Source organism: Meles meles, chromosome 1 (genome assembly GCF_922984935.1).
Source record: "Meles meles chromosome 1, mMelMel3.1 paternal haplotype, whole genome shotgun sequence".
Lineage (NCBI taxonomy): Eukaryota > Metazoa > Chordata > Mammalia > Carnivora > Mustelidae > Meles > Meles meles.
The window spans coordinates 100,909,242-100,931,127 of NC_060066.1; the positions used below are offsets into that span (position 1 = coordinate 100,909,242).

Below are 21,886 nucleotides of genomic sequence, written 5' to 3' on the forward strand. Positions count from 1 at the left end.
CACTGGTATAAAAGCGGGGGATGGGGACTTAATTGCTACTAATTGCCATAGTGTAAATATCCAAATATTATTTTCAGGAAAGATTTTCTCTCTGGATTTCTTTTTTTAAGATTTTTTTTTTTTTAATTTACTTGACAGAGAGATAGAGCACAAGTAGGCAGAGCGGCAGGCAGAGGGAGAGGGAGAAACAGGCTCTCTACTGAGCAGGGAGACCAATGTGGGTCTGTATCCTAGGACCCTGGGATCATGACCTGAGCTGAAGGCAGACAGTTAGCCAACTGAGCCACCCAGGAACCCCTCTCTGAATGTTTTTCATATATGTTAGTGCTCTGGGGCACTTGGGTGGCTCAGTGGGTTAAGCCTCTTCCTTTGGCTCAGGTCATGATCTCAGGGTGCTGGGATCGAGCCCCACATCAGGATCTCCACTCAGTGGGGAGCTTGCTCCCCCACCTCCCCTGCCTGCCTCTCTGTCTACTTGTGATCTCTGCCAAACAAATACAATAATATAAAAAAAATGTTAGTTCTCCATCCACACAAATCTCTGATGGGTATGAACCAGTGCCTTTTTCTGTGAGGAAGTCTATTCCATTCTCCATGATGTCTGGATGTATCTCTTGTTCTTGATTCTCTGTCTTGATTTCATGCTTTTTTTTCCTTCTTTTCCTTCTAGTTCTTTTTTCTACTTTTTTGTCCTTCACTTTCCTTTTTCCTCCAACTGATCACAAGATAAAATTCAAGAATTATTTTCATTAATGTATATAATTATAGAGTTTTATATTCTGTACAATGTTTCTGAAAAGTTGATGACTATTAAAACATTTTTAGTTCTCCAAAAAATGTTATGTGAAGTAGCTTAGATTATTTTCCTCCAGTAAAGTTGTAGTAGAAAGAAAAGTTCCTCCTCTTATAAAACCAAAAAGTGGATTGTATTATATATTTGTTCAAAAGGGGGAAAAAGTGACTATTTTCCCCAGTTGCTTAGTTTTCTGTGCCATTTCAGTTACCAAGGTAATGTTTCTTAAAGATAGAACTTTATGGCTCTCCAAAATGCATAAAATTTTAATTGCTGAAGAATTTTAAAAGAAAAACAATATGATGTCATTAAAATCTTTCAGGAAACATTTAGAGTCCTGAGATAAGCTTCCAGTAAGAAGTATCTTGAGGAATTTTTCTTCCAGGTTAAGAAAATAACTTTTCTTTCTGGTGTTTTAGTGACTTTACATCAACCCTAAAGTTATATGGTACAATGTTTCTGGTCTGACTAATCGCCCTTGTGAGGTAGTATGTCCTCGTTGTTTTAATTTCTTTGATAGTTATGTCATTTATTTCTCTCAAAGTGAAGCAATCATCCTGAAGCAGGAGAAATTTTATTTTGTGTGAGAGTACACAAGGGAATTTTGCTTTTTTGAAGGACATGTTTCATATTTTCTCTCTAAAAGCTAGTAAATTATCACATTTATTCTAAAAATTCAGAAGAGTGTCAGAACACTTTTCCCCAAGGACACTTTCTCACAAAGCACCATTCCTCAGTGTTTGTGGTAAAGGCTTTTGTTTGTTTTATTAAAATCATGCCTTGCTACATTATCTCTTTTTCACTTTCTGAATCAGGAAGCCTGTAGAGCCCTGGAAAAAAAAATTCATACAGGACCTTCTACACTGGTGTCTCTCAGAGTGATCCTGTCGAAAGTTATTATTATTATTCATCTTTCTAGAGCAGACTAAGTGAAACTCTTGTTAAGAAATTAGATGTGGATTACATTGTCATCTTTGTGGCATTTAATCACTCATTCCAAGGTTTGCAAATCTTTTAACTCTCTGTACATCAAAATAGTAATGAAAACATTCTTTGAACATAAGTAGACTTTGTTTACTCTTATTGGTCCATGTATGGTTTGTTTTGCGGTAATAAAAAAAGGTTAGAAGCTAAATTTAATAACACAGAGTGAAATGTTCCATTATCAAAACTAGGATACTATTTATGAAGATGGTTTTCACATTTGTTCTGGGAAGTACACACTAATGCAGTACTTAAGTTGAAGTTACTCAATATGGTACCCGTACTAACTACCTTTAAAAAGCTCTTAATATTTCTTGGAGATATGTGGTGAGCGACAACAAAAGCAATAAGTTATAATAAGGATAAAAATGGTTAATGTTTCGCTGAATTGGTTAAAAGATGAAAAAAACAAATCAGTATCAAAGGATTGAAATTAACAATACCAAGATTACCCTATCTAGGAAAGTTCAATGTTCTAATTTTTTAAAAATATTTTATTTATTTATTTGACAGAGAGAGATCACAAGTAGTCAGAGCATCAGGCAGAGAGAGAGGGGGAAACAGAGAGCCCAATGCAGGGCTCGATCCCAGGACCCCAAGATCATGACCTGAGCTGAAGGCAGAGTCTTAACCCACTGAGCCACCTAGGAGCCCTGGATGATCTAATTTTTAAAACCTCAAACTAACATTTCTTATATGACCTCTTAACAATTCACAGACATTAATTTCACCTTAACTTTCTGATTTGCATTTACCATTATTTGTCATATGCTGTATAATGTCATTTTAACCATTCAGTATGCAACAACTCTATTACTGAGTCTAAGAAATTAATTTAATGGTGAATTCAAGGATTATCAGAATCACATTACATTAAAAAAATGAGAACAGGACAATGAACATTTTGGCAGGAAAACTGTTTTAGAAATTAGGAGTGACTTTTGTATGGAATTATGGGAGCTGATAATTGTGTTAGATTCCTAGTGCTGCCGTAACAAAGTACCACAAAATAGGTGGCTGAAGACAACTGTAATTTATTGTCTCACAGTTCTAGATGTCAGAAGTCTGAATTTAAAGTGTCAGCAGGACCATGATCCCTCTAAAACCTACCAGGGCGAATTGTTCACCTCTTAGCTTCTGGTGGTTTGCCAGCAATCCTTGGCATTCCTTGGCTTGCGGCTGTAGCACACAGTCTTTGCCTCTGCCATCACACGGTGTTCTCACTGTGCATCTGTGTCCATATTTCCCTCTTCTTATAAGGACAGCAGTTGCATTCATATTGAATTTAAGTCCACCCTGCTGACCTCATCTGAACTTGATTCTATCTGCAAAGACCCTACTTTCAAATTATACCACAATCACAGGTACTGTGTCTTTCTTTGAGGACATAATTCAACCCAGAGCAACAATTAAAATTTACCTTTAAGTAAAAATTTTTAAAATTTATTTTATTGAAAATATAGAGCAGGGGACACGGCAATAAAGAGAAATCAAGTGGTGTGGCAAAATATGCTACCTGTTATGACTTTAAATGGGAAGGACACTTTTAAAATAAATTTGGACACATGTTCTTGAAATCAAACCTAGTATTCAAAAGTCCTGAGGCCCATGGAGTTTTTCTGAGAACACACGAACAGGAAACACAGAATACTAATTAATTTACTGTTAGGGGCCAGTTCTATGTTAACATTTAAAAAACACAAAGACAGGGGCACCTGGGTGGCTCAGTGGGTTAAAGCCTCTGCCTTCTGCTCAGGTCGTGATCTCAGGGTCCTGGGATCGAGCCAGATCGAGCCAGATCGAGCCCCCAATCGGGCTCTCTGCTCCGCAGGGAGCCTGCTTCCTCCTCTCTCTCTGCCTGCCTCTCTGCCTAGTTGTGATTTCTCTGTCAAATAAATAAAATATTAAAAAAAATAAAAAACAATAAACAACACAAAAACAAAAACAATGACAGTATGAAAAAAAGAACTTTTATAAGACATTATCTTATATACATCTAGATAAAAACTTATTTATTTCTTTATCTGAGAGAGAGTGAGAGAGAGAGGGAGAGTGCCAGCAGGGTGAGCAGCAGAAAACTCCCTGCTGAGTGAGGCTCAATTTCAGGACCTGGAGATCATGACCTGAGCTAAAGGCAGATGTTTAACTAACTGAGCCAGCCAGGGGCTCTAGATAAAAACTTCCAAACACAGCATTAAAAATCCAGGTTGAACAATGTATATATTAAACATGATGGAAATAGGTTTATTCTGCTAATGTAATTGGTCCAACATTTTTAAAGTATTGATAGAATTTATGTCATGAAGATTAAAAGGAAAAAGAAATGATAATTTCAATGTTTGTAGAAAAAACATTCTAGGTAAAATGCAGCAACCCTCTTAATTTTTAGAAAAGCTCTTAGTAGTATTCTAGGAAAATGGAACATTTTGACTTATTAAAGAGAAGCTCAAAAAAATCTATTGGAATTGATCAAATGTTAAAAATATTTTATTTAAACACATGAATAACCCTCGTTGGGAGAGGGGGATAGGGGTTATGGACATTGGGGAGGGTATGTGCTATGGTGAGTGCTGTGAAGTGTGTAAACCTGGCGATTCACAGACCTGTACCCCTGGGGATAAAAACACATTATATGTTTATAAAAAATTAAAAAAAATAATAAATAAAAAATAAATAAACACATGAATAAGACAAGAATGACAACATCATGATTAATATTCAAAGCTGTATTGGAAACCATAGTAAGGCAATAAAATAAGAAAGAAATAAATACTGGAAAGAATCAAATAAAATTGTCATAATGATTTTTTTGCAAATTGTGTACATAGTAAACTAAGAGAACTATTAAGAAAAGTCAAACTGCAATACCAAATGAGAAGAAAAGATTAACAAAAGCTGTGCAACATTTTAGGAAGAAAATCTGAGAACTTTCTGGTTACTGAAGAGAACTGAGGAAATGGAGATATAGATTTTGTTCAGAAGGAATAAAATTCAATAATTCAAATGTGTCAGCATTCCCCTACAATTATGTATTTATTGTGATTCTAATTAAGATCTTAATAGTTCTTTGTTGTGGCATCAACAGGCTTATTTTAAAATTAACCTGGTAGAGAGAATGGCCAGTAAGGATCTAATTGAGTGGTTTGATGTTCCAGTTAGCAATACTTATTATACAGCTTTAAGTAATTAATATAGTGTGATATTGATTCAAGAATAGACAAATAGACTGATAGAATAGAATAGAAAGGCATGCACAAAAAATATGCTCCTGTGTGGAGTCATGATATTTGAAAGTAGTGCAAGACAAATTAGGGAGAAATGAGAAGTGGTGCAGTAAAAATTGGCTCTTCATGGATAAAAATGAGTATGGATTCCTATCTCACATCATATATGAAAATCAATTCCAAATAGATGAGAGACAAATCTGAGAGGCAGAAGTTTAAAACTTTCAAAAATATATAGGATTTTTACAACATTGGGGAAGAAAAGTTTTTTTTTACATTAAATTTTAAAAAAACTATAAAAAATTGATAAAATTGACCTTAAGATGAAGACAATATTTTCATCAAAATCTAACATAATGAGAATAATTAATATAAAGGATTGCTGCATTTTACCTAGAATGGTTTTTTCTACAAACATTGAATTATCATTTCTTTTTCCTTTTAATCTTCATGACATAAATTCTATCAATAATTAATATAAAAAGTCCCATTGGGTCTGACAGTGGCTCAGTCAGTTAAGCATCTGACTTGATTTGGGCTGAGGTCATGATCTCAGGGTTCTGGGATCAAGTCCCATGTTGTACTCTGCTCTCAGTGGGAAGTCTTCTTTTTTTGACTTAAAAAAAAAAGTCCCAAATTTGAGGAATACATTTGAACATAAATAACAGTGCATTAGCATCCAGAATATGTACAGAACTCCTAAAGACAGAAAAACATAACCCAAAATAAAAATTATAAAAGGACATGGTATAAATAGGTATTTTACCTATATTTAAAAAAGGGATGCCCAATCAATGTATAGCAGATGCTCAACTAAGTAATCAGGATAATGAAAAATCATAGTGAAACACTATTTCACAGCCATCAAATTAGCACAAATTTTATCAAGTAGGCATATTTTCAAGTTAGTCTTAGAAAAATAATGAATGGTCATCAGATTTTAAATCTCTTTTCATGGCCTCCTATAGAACTGTGAGACTGATGAAGAAGACACACAAAATATAACTCATATATTCAGAATTAGTAGGAGACAAGAATGGCATGAATTTCAAATTAAAATAATCACCAAGTTCCAACAGAGCTGCCATTGAAGCTCCACTTCCATAGCAATTCTGTGAGCATGGAGAGAAGGATGGAGAAATTTAAAAGTCTTTGTGGGCAAAAGGGGATCAGGGCATATAGATGAACTATGAGAAAAAAGAAATCTCTCTAGAAGGACACGGTTCAACAATAAGTGTTAAATCACCAAATATAGCTCTGGAACCTGGGAGTCTACAGCCCCAGTCAAAGGGCTGAAAGTAACTAGAGGTAGCCATGTCTTGGTGACAGAAGCTAAGTAGAGAGGGAATAGCACCCCTTCTATACATAGGAAGCCAAGCAGAATGAAGTGAAGTTAAGAATGCTGTAGGAATGAAAGAGAAATAAAAGCCACTAGTGCCTGCTGTCCCCCATTGTCACCAATAGTTCAATCAAAGATGCTGTACTTTGCCGCAGTGACAGAAGATTATGCTACTGAACTAGAAATCATTTTGTGAAATGCCTAGGAATAAAAAAAAAAAAGAGAGAGAGAGAAAAAGCTTATTTTTTTTTCCATTTTATTTATTTTTTCAGCGTAACAGTATTCATTCTTTTTGCACAACACCCAGTGCTCCATGCAAAACGTGCCCTCCCCATTACCCACCACCTGTTCCCCCAACCTCCCACCCCTGACCCTTCAAAACCCTCAGGTTGTTTTTCAGAGTCCATAGTCTCTTATGGTTCGCCTCCCCTCCCCAATGTCCAAGCTATGTAGCAAGAAAACAAAAATGCAAAAAAATTTCAGAGAAAAATTCTCCCAGGGGAAAAAAATTGAAACTGAAGAAATCTATAATACAACACTTGAATCAGAATTAAATAAGCACTCAAACACTCAAACAAGTACTTGAGATATTAAAAAAAGAAAAATAACAGCTATCTTCAGAAATTAAGAAAAGAAATGCAGGGGGAGGAGAAGGAACACGGCGGGAGGGTAGAAAGGGGACGAGAGGGAGGGGAAGGAAGGAGGATGTGGGGGAAGGAGAAGGGCAACAGCAATGAGATTTGACTAAACAAAAAACCTGAAGAATAAATTCCGTATGACAGACACTGTCCAATAAAATTGAAGATGCATCACAGAGAACTTCTCTATGCTCAATGTAAGAGTATGAACTATACATATATTTTGGACAGCAGTTTGGCATTATCTATTAGTGTCTAAGGTGTCATGCTCCACACTCAGCTTTTGAAGCTTTAGCATCACTGTATTCTAGAGCAGGGATCTGCAAACCATAGCCCACTGACCAAATCTAACTACCTGATTTTGTAAGTAAAAGTTTATTGTAACAAAACTGTGTCCTTTTTTTTATGTGTTGTCTTTGGCTGCTTTTGTGAAAAGGGAAGAGTTGAGTAATTGCAAAATGGAGCCCACAATGCTGAATATATTTATAACCTTATCATTTGTTGTAAAAATTTGCTGATGCCTAGCCTAGAAGGACCTTTGTCTGTATGAAGAAACATGCATGAGAAGGTTTATAGTAAAAAACTGAATACACTAGTAGAACAGACAACTAAATTGGGAGTATCTAACAGGCTACTATAGAGCAGAGAAAAGGAAGCAGATGTGTACAGCAATAGGAATGAATCTCTCTAAATAAACTGTTGAGTGAAACAAAGGAATTATGAACATGTTTCCAACTGTGTCAAGGTTAAAGCATATGCAGCTGAACTGAATGGAGTCTATGGGATCATACACATGAAATAAAATGTTAAAGTTACATATGGGACAGGTCAAGTTGTTCACTTGCTTATCCTTAGGCACAGGAAAAAAACAGTCTCAGCTGCTCTTACAAGGAATTTCATGGATACTGGTCTTATTTTCTTTCTTTAAATGGATGGTGTGTCCAAAGATACTTGCTTAATTGTAATTCACATAATGACTTTTTTTAATTTTAAAAAATCACTTCAGGTTCCAAATCAAACATCATTGGCTTTTTAGCAAGAGCAAAATTAACGAACACATTATATTATTTCCTCAAATTATTTTTTCACTCTGTTTAACCTACATACCATATACACTGACATGGACATTTTTAATAGTTTATTTGTTACATGTTTCTGAAAGAATTAGTTGGATATAGATCTATACACACACACACACACACACACACACACACACACACACACACAAAATTATATTCCATATACTTACAGAGTATATATAAAGAACACAGTGGATGTTATATGACTAATGTTAAATGCTCTTGATTAGGTCACTGCTCTGTTCTCTGGTCAGCTAGGTTATCCCTAAATTATTCTGTCATCTCAAAGTTGTTACTTGTAAAATGGGAATAATAATAATCTCTGCCTTTCTTTTTAGTGTGTATAACTTTAAAAATGCTCTGTAGTCATTTGTATAAATAGTACTGTCATTGTCACTTTCACAGTCCAGCATATGATGTCTGTACATCTTTGTTTCAGGTTGTATGGTACACCGGGCAACATTGACTTCTGGCCTGCCCTCATGGTTGAAGACCTGATCCCTGGCACAAGAGTGGGACCAACACTTATGTGCCTGTTTGTTATCCAGTTTCAGCGGTTAAGAGATGGAGATAGGTGAAGATTTGTCTGTTATACTTGTCAAAGATAACGAAATCAGTTTTTTGCCCCAAAATATAGGTGTACAATAACATTAAAAGTGTGATTCCATGCTTTATATGACTTAAAATATTTTGAATATGAGCAATAACAAATAGTAGGTGGTCACAGAATTTTTCTGACTACTGATAATACCAGATAACATTCCTTTTTATAAATTTTTATGAATCTTTGTAAGAAAAAAATAAGAAATAGACTGTCTAGAAAAGGCAGTCAGTGGTTAAAAGGATGCAGTAGACTCATTACCATGTGTTTAAATCTGGGCACCCCTACTTGCAACTATTTAACTTTAAGAAACATAACACCTGAAACCTGTTGCCTCATCTGTAAAGTCTGATTAACAGTAGTACCTAGGGCTCATAAATTGTGGCAACGGTAAATGATGTTGGCAGTGCAAAAGTTGACAGCTGGCCCGCAGCTCTGTCCCTTCATCTTCATGGAAGATTTGTTGACCCAATACCAGACCTCCTGGCAAATCTGTGCTAAGGGCATTTACTAGTGGAATGATAACTGGGAATTCTTCCTAAAAATCTCTTCGTTTGTCTAAAGTGTTTATTGTAACTCAACTTGAATTTATGAAATTATGGCAGACAGCTGGCAGGAGATGAAAGTTCATGTAATATCTTTCTTGCAAGGCTAACCAAGTATAAAAACTAAGAAAACTGAAAAGCTAATCAGGCCCCACTGGGTTGGCATAAGACACACTATTAGCTCTCTTCTCTTACTTGAACCAAATGTGTTCCAAGTACTCGCTATATCTTCTGAATCATTAGTATAGTCTTGAGTAAGGGCTAGGATTCTTGTGAACCTGTTTGACAATTCAACCTTTTGTATTATTGCATAGGTGTTATAAATTTTAGCACTCTAGATTTATTGCAACACATAGTTGGACTAATATGTTTAATTGATAATAATTTAAGAATATATGTAGATTTAAGAATAATTTAAGAATATATGTAACAAGTTTGGGAAAGCTTTGGTTTTTTGGAGTCAACTGTCTTCCCCATTTGTATTAGTTTATAGGGCTACCATAACAAAATCCAAAGATTGGGTGGCATAGACAACAAATGTATTGTCTCACAGTTCTGGAGTCTAGATCAGGGTTGGGAGTGTTGGTCCCTACTGAGGCCTTGTCTTAGAGATGGTCAGCTTCTCTCTTTCTCTCCAAATGGTCTTCCCCCTGTACTTGTCTGTGTCCATATTTTATGACCTGAATTGCCCCAAGACACTCTAATGACTTACTTTTACTTACCTACCTCTTTAATGAAACTATCTCCAAATAAAGTCACATTCTGAAGTACTGGGGGACTAGGATTTCAGAATATAAATTTTGAGGGGACACAAGTCAGCCCATATACCATGTGAGTGGTAACAATCTTTTCCTTTCTATCATGTGTTGTATGCCTACATGACAAAAGTGCTTGGCATATGGTACTGAAATACTTCCTGAAGGAATGAACAAACCTTCACTTTAATAGTGTTTTTTAAATTGTATCATTTCATTTGAAACCAAATTTGTTCATTCTAATTAGCCAATAGGTATAATAAACTAGTGTGTATTAATAATTGCAAAGCAACATTTCCCTTTTAGGCAAACATGTCAATATTAAATTGTTCAGGTAATTCCCAAGGCCAGTTTATGGAATTTTAGATTAGAAAATGTGCTTTTTAAAAACTTTTTAAACCTTTACAAAGCTTTACTTGGAATCATTTTGTAAAACTTGAATAGAAAGTGATAGTTCAAAGCCATGGGATTTAAGAACTTTATACAAATTGGAGGCAATTCAAACATGCTTAGTTGGAGAACAAACGTAATCCTTTCCATATGCTTCTCTTTTGCTGAGCTCTTCTTGCTATTATCACTGCTCTGCACACAGCTCAGTGCAGTCCTCTGCCGGAGACCTCACTGCACCTCTCCTTGCTGACCCCCAGGTTCTGGTATGAGAACCCCGGGGTGTTTACTCCCGCACAGCTCACTCAGCTGAAGCAGGCGTCACTGGGCCGTGTACTCTGTGACAATGGTGACAACATCCAGCAAGTCCAGGCCGATGTCTTCGTGAAGGCACAGTACCCGCAGGATTACCTGAGCTGCAGTGAGATACCGCAGGTCGATCTGCGAGTATGGCAAGACTGCTGTGAAGGTCAGTGAGGAGACCATTGCCCTGTCTGGATCTGCATGTGTGCGTGCTTGTGTGATTTCTAACATCAAAGACTATGCTCCTTCAACAAAGGTGCATGGAGGAAAACACATGAGAGCAGATCTTCTTCCTTTTAGGGATCAGATGGACTTTGGAGAAGACAACGGGAAGGCCAAAGGTTCCACCTCCCAGCCTCCTCCATTTGGGTCCAATCTCCTCAGACTGGGTGGTCGGAGGAACTTGCCAGGGAGGGAGGGGCCCAGCAGAGTGGGGCAGGGATTGGGGGAGGTCCGGGAGAGCAGGAAGGGCCCAGCGGAATGGGCTAGGCCTTGGTGATGAATTTGGTCTCTAGTTCTCCCTGCCCTTCACATGACTATGCCAAACATTGAACTCCAGTAATTTGGTACTGGGTATATCTGCTTCCTGGGGGTCAGCTGACCACAAAGAGGAGAAAAAAAATCATAGTAGCTCAGTTAATTTAGACTATTTAGTCTCCAAATGATGTTGCACCCATGTTCACTGGAAAATTGGGTTATGTCTTGATAGAGTTAGAGAACTTTCTCTAGTGATACAACATAATTTGTCACATCTACCATATCACCTTTTATGAGCCAAACTCTACCTAAGGTACTTTGTATGCATCTAGTTTGCCACCACTTTACCTCTTGAGAGGTAGAAGGGAGTTGAGGGAAATTGGAAGGGGAGGCGAACCATACTAGACTATAGACTCTGAAAAACAACCTGAGGGTTTTGAAGGGGCGGGGGTGGAAGGTTGGGGGAACCAGGTGGTGGGTAACAGGAAGGGCACGTATTGCATGGAGCACTGGGTGTTGTGCAAAAACAATGAATACTGTTACACTGAAAAAAAAAATATTAAAAAAAAAAGAAATGTGGCTCTATTCTCCTTTAATAAATGAAGAGAATATGGCTTAAAAGTGTCAGATAACTTGGAGTAAGTGGTAACCTACGGTTAGGGAAAGGATCTATGTCAGCTGACACCTAGAAATGAACTAAAAGCTTGATGGTTCTGAGCAGAACATGCTATGGTTCCACATATGAACACATATCTCTTACATGATACCACACTTGTGTCTCTTCTGCCTTTACCAACACATGGGCCACAGTGACCTCATGCCTGCCACGTTTAGAGGCTATGGACACGGGGGAGCTCTGATGTTCTCTAAGAAGAAAAATGCAGCTGCAATCATAGAAATAGTAGTTGGCATTCACAGGAAAGGGGATGTTATTAGCCCCAAACATTCCTGAGTGGGAAAAGCAAATTCTAGAAATAGGAGAGAATGTTGAACCAAAAACACAGTGACATCTGAGTTGCAGTTTCCTTTTTCTCTATGGTGGGTTTAATGGGACAGAGAAGAAAGTCATTTAGTACTTTGAGGAGGAGGTGTATTTTTCCTCACCTCAAATTCTTGGTGAATTATCGCCAGAAATAATGAAATATTTCCATATCTCCAAAACATGGGACTCAGAGAGGCAATGTGAAAAACAAGATGAATGGAAGTAGTAACACTCCTCTTGCTTTTTCTGCAGTCCTCAGACTGGGCATTGAGCCCACTGAGTGGAGGAAAATATAGATGGGATGGCAGGGTGTGGGCTATGATGAAAATAGCTGTGCTCTGGATGGAAGCAATGATTCAAGTCCAGGAAGCAAAAGCTGTGGTCCCATTATGCCCACATATGCCTTTTCTAGGTGCTCACACCACCAGCCCTCTGGTAGGTGATTCATATACAACGCCTACTGACCTCATAATCTTTATGAGTCTTTCAAGGTGGGCGTCATTGTCCCCACTTCACATATAAGGAAAATGAGATTCCTGGATGATAACTACATATTCTGAGGTCCCCCAGCTGGGATTTAAACCTATATATAGTCAACCTGAAAGCCTCAGCTCTTTACTCTGGGTGCACGGTCTCCTTTGAGCACCCGTAGGACAGGGGCGCGGCACAGATAGTGAGCAGCAACCAAATGAAGGCACCAAGCCTCTTCTACACTCCTTCTCCTTCAGTCCTGTGGCTCCAATGTACTATAGAATTCAGACATCTCAGGACCCAGAGGAGAGATCTTCTCATTACTTAAATTGTAATGCATTTGTTATTCGTGATATTTGTTTTGGAAAAAGCATTGGAAAGATTTAACAGGCAAGGGGGAGGAGGGAATCTTGAATATGTGAAGCATTCTTATTATTAAGAGCCTAATTTGTGGTCTTGAGCAGTAATAAAAATGCTTTTTCTTTGATAGTGTCTCAAAAAAAAAAAGACCAAAAAAACCCAAAAAACCAAAAAACAAAACACCCTGGAAATTAAATAACCAATAGTAAACATTTACCAGGAAGTTGGATAGAAAAATGAAGTTTCTTCTTTAATGGCACTGTCATTCTCAAAATAATGTTTGGCTACATGGCAATCTATGTCTTCCTTAATACAATGCTCAGAAGTCATTTCGGGAGCAAAATCACCTAAGGATACAAATACACTTCAGGATACAAATAAATCATACTAAAAGGAATCTGAACATGTCTATAATGAGAACCATTGTAAGCAGATGCAGATTTCATATTTCTTTGTACTTTTTGACCAAAAGTATATTTTTTCCAGAAAACCTAATTAAAGGACATTCTTTAAACTGAGAGACTTTATTTTTTAGAAGATTTTATTTATTTGAGGTGAGAGTGAGTGAGCAAGAGAACACGGGCAAGGGGAGGGAGAGGGAGAGAGAAGCAGACTCCCTACTGTGCAGGGAGCTTGATGCAGGACTCTATCTCAGGACCCCATGATCATGACCTGAAGAGAAGGCAGACGCTTAACTGACTGAGCCACCCAGGTGCCCCTAAAATGAGAAACTATGAATAAAGATAGTTGGTAACTGCTCAAAAGTGGACCACTTATTTATGGCATAGATTTCTTTTACCTCCCAATTAACAGCAGTATGCAGTTACTTAGGGGCAGAAAGAATCATTCAAATCACTGAGGAATTACATTGTAGATTGTTGGTCTGTAATTTTCCTTAGCTGGCACATCATAGTTGTCCAAATTAACTGGGGCCAGAAATTCTTGTATTAACCACATTGTGTCCACCACTCAGACCTGAAGTTGTTACTTTCTTAAAGCATTAAGGGATGTATTGAATGGAGGTATTAATGGATGCATTGAAGGACCTAGAAATCACTGTCTTTACTAATCACTATACTTATATTACCCATGTTCCCATTCCTGTTGAAGAATTCTTCACCATTCTCTGATAATCTCATTCTTAAGTGATTTAATTGTTTTAACTTTCATTGTCTTAAAGAAAAACATAGAGCTCGGTTTGGAATTTAACAGCCACTCCAAGCAATCTTAGTGGCTTATCTTTATTAGAAGGAAAGGTGTTATCAATCTGACTCTCAACTAAACCATATCTGTTATTTTTTTAAAGATTTTATTTATTTATTTGACAGAGAGAGATCACAAGTAGGCAGAGAGGCAGGCAGAAAGAGTGAGAGGGAAGCAGGCTCCCTGCCGAGCAGAGAGCCCGATGCGGGACAGGATCCCAGGACCCTGAGATCATGACCTGAGCCAAAGGCAGCGGCTTAAACCACTGAGCCACCCAGGCACCCCCATATATGTTATTTTTAAAGAAGAATTTTTTTCAAGACTATTTCTTCAGTTCTGTTTCCCATAAATAGTAGCCTGCTTATTAATACTGATTATCAGAAGTTCCAAATTTAAATTTAACTACAACAAAAATTCTCTCTTAAATGCATAAATACATTGAAATGAACTCTTAATCTCCCCCCCCAAAAAAACCAATATTATAAATTAAATTGAGTTTTGGATAATGGTACTTTATTGTTTTTGGTAGATACAAGGCACAAGACCTAAAAGATGGACATGCAACAGGCATGTATGTTCACTTAGAGAGCTTTGTTGCTATGTGTTTGTGTAGGCAGTGAAGTGGTGGAGTATCTTAGGGTATTAAGGAATTGGACTTTGTTTTCAGTTTGCATGTCATTATGTTTGCTTCATACACTGTACAAATATCCCCAAGTCACTCCATTTATATATTACTAGGTCAGAATATGTCTAGATATAACTTTTCTTAATTCAGTCTCAAACTTTGTGAGCAATTTCAATTCACAGATTTATACTTTTCTTCAACAAAGGGGTATGTGAATCTCATATTCCTTAATTATATATTCTTTAAACATTGTATAATTTATATATTTTTTTTCTTTTGAAATATCCCTGGGTGTTAGGCCTGAACAGTTTACCCTCCAAATCTCTTTCCTTGTCCTCCTTATTTCAACCTCTTGTATTTTTGCTAAACGTTCTAATATATTTTTTGCACGTGACCACTAATATCAAATTCACTAATTTCAATCTCAGTAGGAACCATCTTCCTTTTAAATTCCTCTGTTTAATTTCTTAGCTCCAACTTCACCTAATTAAGCTTTAGGAAGTTTTTCTCTGCAGCATTTGCCATGTCTTAAATTCCTCTATTGTAATTCTGTGCCTTTTCCATCCCATGGGGCATGCTCTGACTATGCCATCCCCTACTCTTTCCTTGGCTGTCAATCTCCTGGAATGGGCAGTTACTTTTCCTCTATTACATCATGGGGATTCAGGTCTGGGTTGTTGACATTATCTCCATGGCAAAAAACCTCACAGAAGGTGATATCAGCCCCTCCCAGGCTGAGGGCAGGAAGACAGCCTTTCTACCCAGGTCATTCTCCACCTTCTGAGAAGTAGAGACCCCTAGCAGGACCTGAAGGCAGAAGCTATCAGGGAAACCACAGAAACCTGGACATCAAGTTCTTCCAGAGCTAAGCTGCCTCCAGTCCTCTTTCCTGGCTGGGTGGTTCCACAGGCATTAGGCTCCCTTGGGAGCACTTGGCCCAACTATTTCCCAGGGCCTCAGTTCAGCCTTCTCTTGGCCCCCAAGCCTACACTGGTCTGCAGATCCCAGGCAGCACAACTTGCCCTGGAGAGTCCTAACCCGGAGCCCAGGGGAAGACCTATCTTCCACACAGGGGAATCCCTGCAGTTCCTGTGGCCTTGAGATGAGGCATCTACCACCAGGCCAGGCAGGCACTTTTCTTCCTGCTTTTTCTTGAGCTGCATCCTGATCAAGGTTTAAACTCTCTGGGGAAAACCTGAGCTTTACTGTGTGGCAGTGTTAACCGGCAGATGTGGTTGCTGAAGGTCATGGGGGTTCCTGTTTAAGCATTTGATGCTCTCTCTTGTGCGGGCTAAAAATATACTGAAGCAAGCTGTGGGAAAACTAGTTTTGATCTGAAGCTAGGGTAGGACCTGGAATTCAGTTATAAAACATTGGTTTCTTTGACGATTAAAAGCATTCTTATATAGAACATTACGAGTTCCCACAAGAAAAAAGCATAACACATTTTAACTGTTTACGAGGTCATTCACACTCCCTCCTCTTCTCTTGTCTGGGAATATATAAATCCCATGAGCTCTAAGCCCATGAAGCCCATGGGTTTTTTTGTTTTTTTGTTTGTTTGTTTGTTTTTGGTTTTGTTTTTGTTTTTAGAGAGAGAGAGAGAGAGAGAGAGCATGCGAATGAGTGTGGGGGAAAAGAGTCTCAAGCAGGCTCAGGTCATGATCTCAGGGTAATGGGATCAAGCCCGAGTGGGGCTCCGTGTTCTGCGGGAAGTCTGCTTGATATTGTCTCTCTCCTCTTTCTCTGCACCTTCCCCTGCTTGCTCCCTCTCTCTCAATTAAATAGTTTTAAAAGTAAAAACAAAGCAAAACAAAACAAAACAAAAACAAAAATACAAAAATCACACAGTGACCCTTCAAAAATTTAGGAAAACTTCCCTAGGCATCTTGTTTGTTCCATTTTGTCCTTGCCCACTTCATGATTTTTGTCTTATGACTTTATTTCTCTGATCAGCTTCTGTATTTGACACATAGATTTAAACCATCTGCTGTGTTGACTCTGATTCTGTCAACATGAGCAAACTGCAACTAAATATGTGTGAAAGAATCTAAAGGCAATTGGATGCGATGTACCAGGATGACCTCCTTCTGGGACAAGTCCTAGGTACTCCTGGTTTGATTTCTTTGTTGGACCACACAGCAGTCCACTGGAAGTCACTAGAGGAGCCTGTAATTTGCACAGGTGCTCCTACAAGTAGTACCAGAGAATGGGCAGAAGCAAAGTGGGAGCTCTGTGCTGGTTCTGGATACAAGCTTGCATGAAGCAGATGAGTGCCTTTGATACAAGTGATATGGCAGAAAACTGGGATACTTATGAGTTAGTCTTTAAATACAGCACTCTGAAGTGATTAACATTGGTAAGAATTAAAGAGACAATATTCTAATTCAAATCATGGAAGATTCTAGTCAAAGATTATTTTGCCTACTGTTCATGACGTTTCTGTTTTCCTGAGTACGTAAGAAAATGTTTTTCTGTCAACAATCTGTCTATATTATGCCAAAACAACTTACAGGTTGATTCAAAGTACATACAAGCATTAGGCCAATTTGTGGAGATAGTTATCAGATGAATAAATTGCTTTATTTGGTATTATTCTGATTTCAACCAACAGAGAAGTAGTAATTCAGTGCCATAAGTATGTGCTAGGAAACAGTCAAGTTCTTACGAAAAATATGGAGAAAAGGATGAAGAACAAAGAGAGATTCAGAACAGAGCTTTTGCTGTGGAAGTTATCTTATAAGCAACAAGTATTCAAAGTATTGATTCATTTGATTTGGTTTTAAAGAAAAGGGAACATGAAAACCTAACAAGGGTTATAACTAAAAAAAATCACAGTGATCAAAACAGCAAATGACACAATGAATGAATTTAATAAGTAGGAATTTTATTGCACATAAGATAATGCAAGATTTCTCAGATTTTTAGATTTACTATATTATATCACTTGACATAATTTATAAAGCATAAAGCATTTCACATTACATGTCTGTGTTCTTTTTCTCCCTTAGCTATCTTAGTTATAGGTCTTCAGAGTGAAAGATAACCTGAGAGATCATTTCATTTGAAAAAAACAAAAACAATAAAAGAAAAACCCACTTCATTTTAAGATTAGGAAGAAAAAATTGAAAAGGTCTAAGTAACTTACCCTCACTATTTATTTAGCCCTAGCAGGGCTAGGGATGGAATGCAGAAATCTTAATTCCACGTCCAGGTTTTATTTCTGTTCTTCCTTATCTTACCTTTTAATGTCATAAATAGTTTTCTTTTCTCTATACTTTCCATAATCTCCTCCAAGTCCCTTTTACCTGAGATAAATATGGGAACTCTTCTTTAGCTGGATGATGTTCCTTTTAGAATCCTATGCTAACAAATTGTAAATGTAACACTCTTGACATTTTACCATCAATTTTAACTAATTTTTAGTATCATTTAATGAATAGATCAAGAGCCTTTGCATAATATTATAAACATCACAGATGCAACTAATAATATTCACAAGTACTTATTACCAATCTACTTATTTCAATGAGCTTTATAATTGGCACATTTGTTTGTGCTGTAGATCAAATAAATCAAACTCTACTGATAAAATTGATTCTACATAGAACATAAAACATTTCTTTGAGTGTCAGAAAATGATTTACTCTCCAATCATGTCATTTTCATTTCATTTGGAAATGAAAAATAACACCTAATGCAGGTGATGTATTAAGACCCCATGCCACTTGATTAAATAAAACTTTCAGATAAAACAACTTCACAAAGAACCAACAGATGCATATTTTCTACTGGGGTTTATGGAACCATCTGGTCTTGCAATTTCCAGCTGCATAGTTTACATTAAGTTCTGTCTTTAAAACATCAAGTAATTTTAAATACAGTATATTTTATATACAAATGTAAATGTATTTATGTTTACTCTTGACTTTAGTTCAAATAAATTGTGCTTATGTTTGTAAACTAATGAAAGTTTAATTTCTTCCATAAGAGACTGATTTTATTACCACAATATTTCATGATGTTATGGCTGTTTCATGCTTAAGTTATAAAATGCCTTCCAAGTATTACTAAAGAAGTAAGATTTCAACAACTCCTATAAAGCTTTAATGAACCAATTAATTTGCAACAGTGTTCTCAGGTTTGTCTTTGAAAGTAGTTGCTATTTTTAATAGAGCACCATAGGACATCTCCCACTCTCCTTGGTTCTGTAAGTACATAATATCTTATGTGAATAGCTTGTTGAAATCAAGGTGAGAACAAACCTCATAAGCAGGATAAAGGGCACTAAATAGCCCTGAAATGATACAAAAGTGATGTGTTTAAATGGTGATACTGTTAATGAATCAAACTCTACTGATAATGTTGACTTTACATATATATATATATATATATATATATATAATAAAACATTAGCTATTAAATGACATCACATAAGTTCTGAGGATATTGTGTTATATTCCAAATACAGCATCCTATTTTTATTTACCTTCTATGACATCCCAGTAGGAAAAAACCTTCCCATTCCAGAGGTAGGTTGTTAGGGTGCCTGGGTGGCACTCTTGATTTCTGCTCAGGTAATGATTTCAGAGTCATGAGATAGAGCCGTGTGTCCAGCTCCACACTGGGCCTGGAGTCTGTCTCTCTCTCTCTGCCTCTCTCAACAGCCCCTGACACTCGTACTCTTTCTCTCTCTCTAAAAAAATTTAATAAATAAAAAATTTTAAAATTTTAAAAAGGAAGTAGGTTGCCAATAAGCTCAGTTTCATTAAGTTGTTTAAGTTAGGAAAAGGTCTTTTAATACCAAAAATTGATTTATGATTCTTTTTAGTATTACTATAAAATTTAAAAATTCTCATATTTAGAATTATTAGTGTTTAAATATTGACATTGATAATTAGTGAAATTTCTTTTCAAATATACTGCCATGAAATATAAAGTACTTAGCAGTAAAGACAGGATGTATGCCTTGCAGATCACTAGGGAAATAAAATCAACAATATAGAAACTAACCAAAGAAGCATAAGCAAAAACTAAAGAAAGCTAGTAAGACTCAGATGTAGTTGAAGTTTCAGTGTATTAAGAGAACTATTAAAGGTAGAAAAAATTCTTAGATGTATCCAAAAATAGTTTCAACTGTACCTCATTACAAGAGCTACAATTAAATAAGAATATTTAGAATGATCAAATATAGAACAATAGGTAAAAGTCAGGCACATAAAGATACAGAAACATGAGTGGCAAAAACAGTATTTTTAAAAGTTGAATTTAAGAAAGAAAAGCATTAATGGACATGGGTCTACTTTCATTTCACAATCTGTATGTGTCATAGTTAAAACTCTCATGTGTGAAATAACATCTATTTAGCACACTTTAATGGAAGTATATTTGAATATCATTAATGAGCTCACTTTATAAGAGATTTACCCAACTTTGTGCCCTATAAACTAGAATTAACTTTATTTTAAATTATCCTCAGAAAATTCTGAAGAGTTGACTATATATCATATCGCAAGGAAACAAATTCTTACAAGGAAAATTGACATACAACATTCTCAATTCAACTAGTCTAAAACAAAATGATTAGATTTAAAATGAAATTGTTAAGCATTTTTTAAAGATTTTATTTGTTTATTTGAGAGAGAGAGAGAGAGAGCATGAGCAGGGGGAGGGCAGAGGGAGAGAGAGAGAAGCAGACTCTCTGCTGTGCAGGGAGCCCAAGGAGGGGCGTGAAACCAGCAGCTCCTGAGATCATACTTGAGCCCAATGCACTCGCTTAACCAACTGGCCACCCAGCCACACCTGTTTAGACATTTTTAAATCATTTTAGCAAACATTTTGTCAGGGAGGTAATGAAAATTAAGTGGGATGTTTTATTAAATATTAATATTTATATTATAGCACTTTAATATATACTTAATTTCACATATTTTAATAATAAATTAATATTTGATGTAATATTTTTAATAATCGAAATTTTAGTTTGCTAGGGCTGCCATGACAAACTATTCCAGGCTATACTGCTTGACCAATAAACATTTATTGTCCCACCATTCTGGAGGACAGAAGGATTGTTGGTATTGCGGGGTTGGTTCCCCTTGAGGGCTGTGAATGAGAATCTGTTCCTTGACTCACCCTGAGCTTCTGGAGGTTGCTACTATCACTGGCTTGCCTTGGCTTTTCCTGTATTACCCCTTTCAACCTTCATTACCACATGGTTTTCTAGCTCCGTGTGTATCTGTGTTTTAGCTTCTCCTTTTTATGAGGACAGCAGTCACATTGGATTAGGGCCTACCCTACACCAGTGTGAACTCTTCTTAACTAAATACATTTGCAATGACCCTTTTTCCAAATAAGATTACATTCTGAGATTCTGGGGGTTAGGACTTCAACATATGAATTAAGGGGAAGTATAGCTCAGTCCATAAAAATGTATTTGTGTTGTTTCAAGCCACCATGTTTGCAGTAACTTATTTCACTGCAATAGATAATGCAATTGCAAAGTAGAAAGAAAATGGAATGCAGGTAAAAGTATGAAGAAGTATGAGTGGTTCATCTAAAGATAAGAGAATGTTAGTTCCCCATAGGAAACAGGAACTAAGAATTATATTTGATTGTTACACAAATACAACATAAGACAACAGCATTGAATAAAGCTGTTCTCAGAGTCTCCCCCAAATTGTCATTTTTATGTTTCATTAAATTATTAGTACTTTCCCCGCTTTTTTCTTCTTGCCAGCAAATGAGAAGTGCTAAAATGTTAAGAAATGAGGGTTGACCATAACTTAAAAACAAAGTGTTATATATTTTTGTCAATTTTTAAGCCTATCATCATTGATATATTTTTGGTATGCAGAATACAGCATCAGGACCCTGATATTCCACAGTTGTAGAGTTTTGATCAATTCATGCAAACATGTATGTTTGCCTGAGCTACTGTACCTTCAACTCCCCAACTTGAACTTGTTCACTCATCAAGGAATGTCAGTCCACTCCAACAAATCAGAATGTCCAGACCCATGCCTAAAGCAGCTTGTTGTCTTCAGAATCTTTTGATTTCATTAAATTAATCATTAATGTCCAGGATTTCGTGTCCTGACATTTTCCTTATCATGTGTCC

The 21,886-nt window shown here is 36.7% G+C and overlaps 1 protein-coding gene across 1 annotated transcript in view; it reads left to right on the forward strand.

The window, feature by feature from the left end:
* PXDNL (peroxidasin like) overlaps positions 1-21,886 on the forward strand; it is a 521,054-nt gene that overhangs the window by 462,619 nt on the left and 36,549 nt on the right. Inside the window, exons 18-19 of the mRNA XM_045982128.1 lie at positions 8,497-8,631; positions 10,606-10,814. Coding sequence (XP_045838084.1) covers positions 8,497-8,631; positions 10,606-10,814 — 344 coding nt within the window. The remainder of the gene's footprint in view (positions 1-8,496; positions 8,632-10,605; positions 10,815-21,886) is intronic.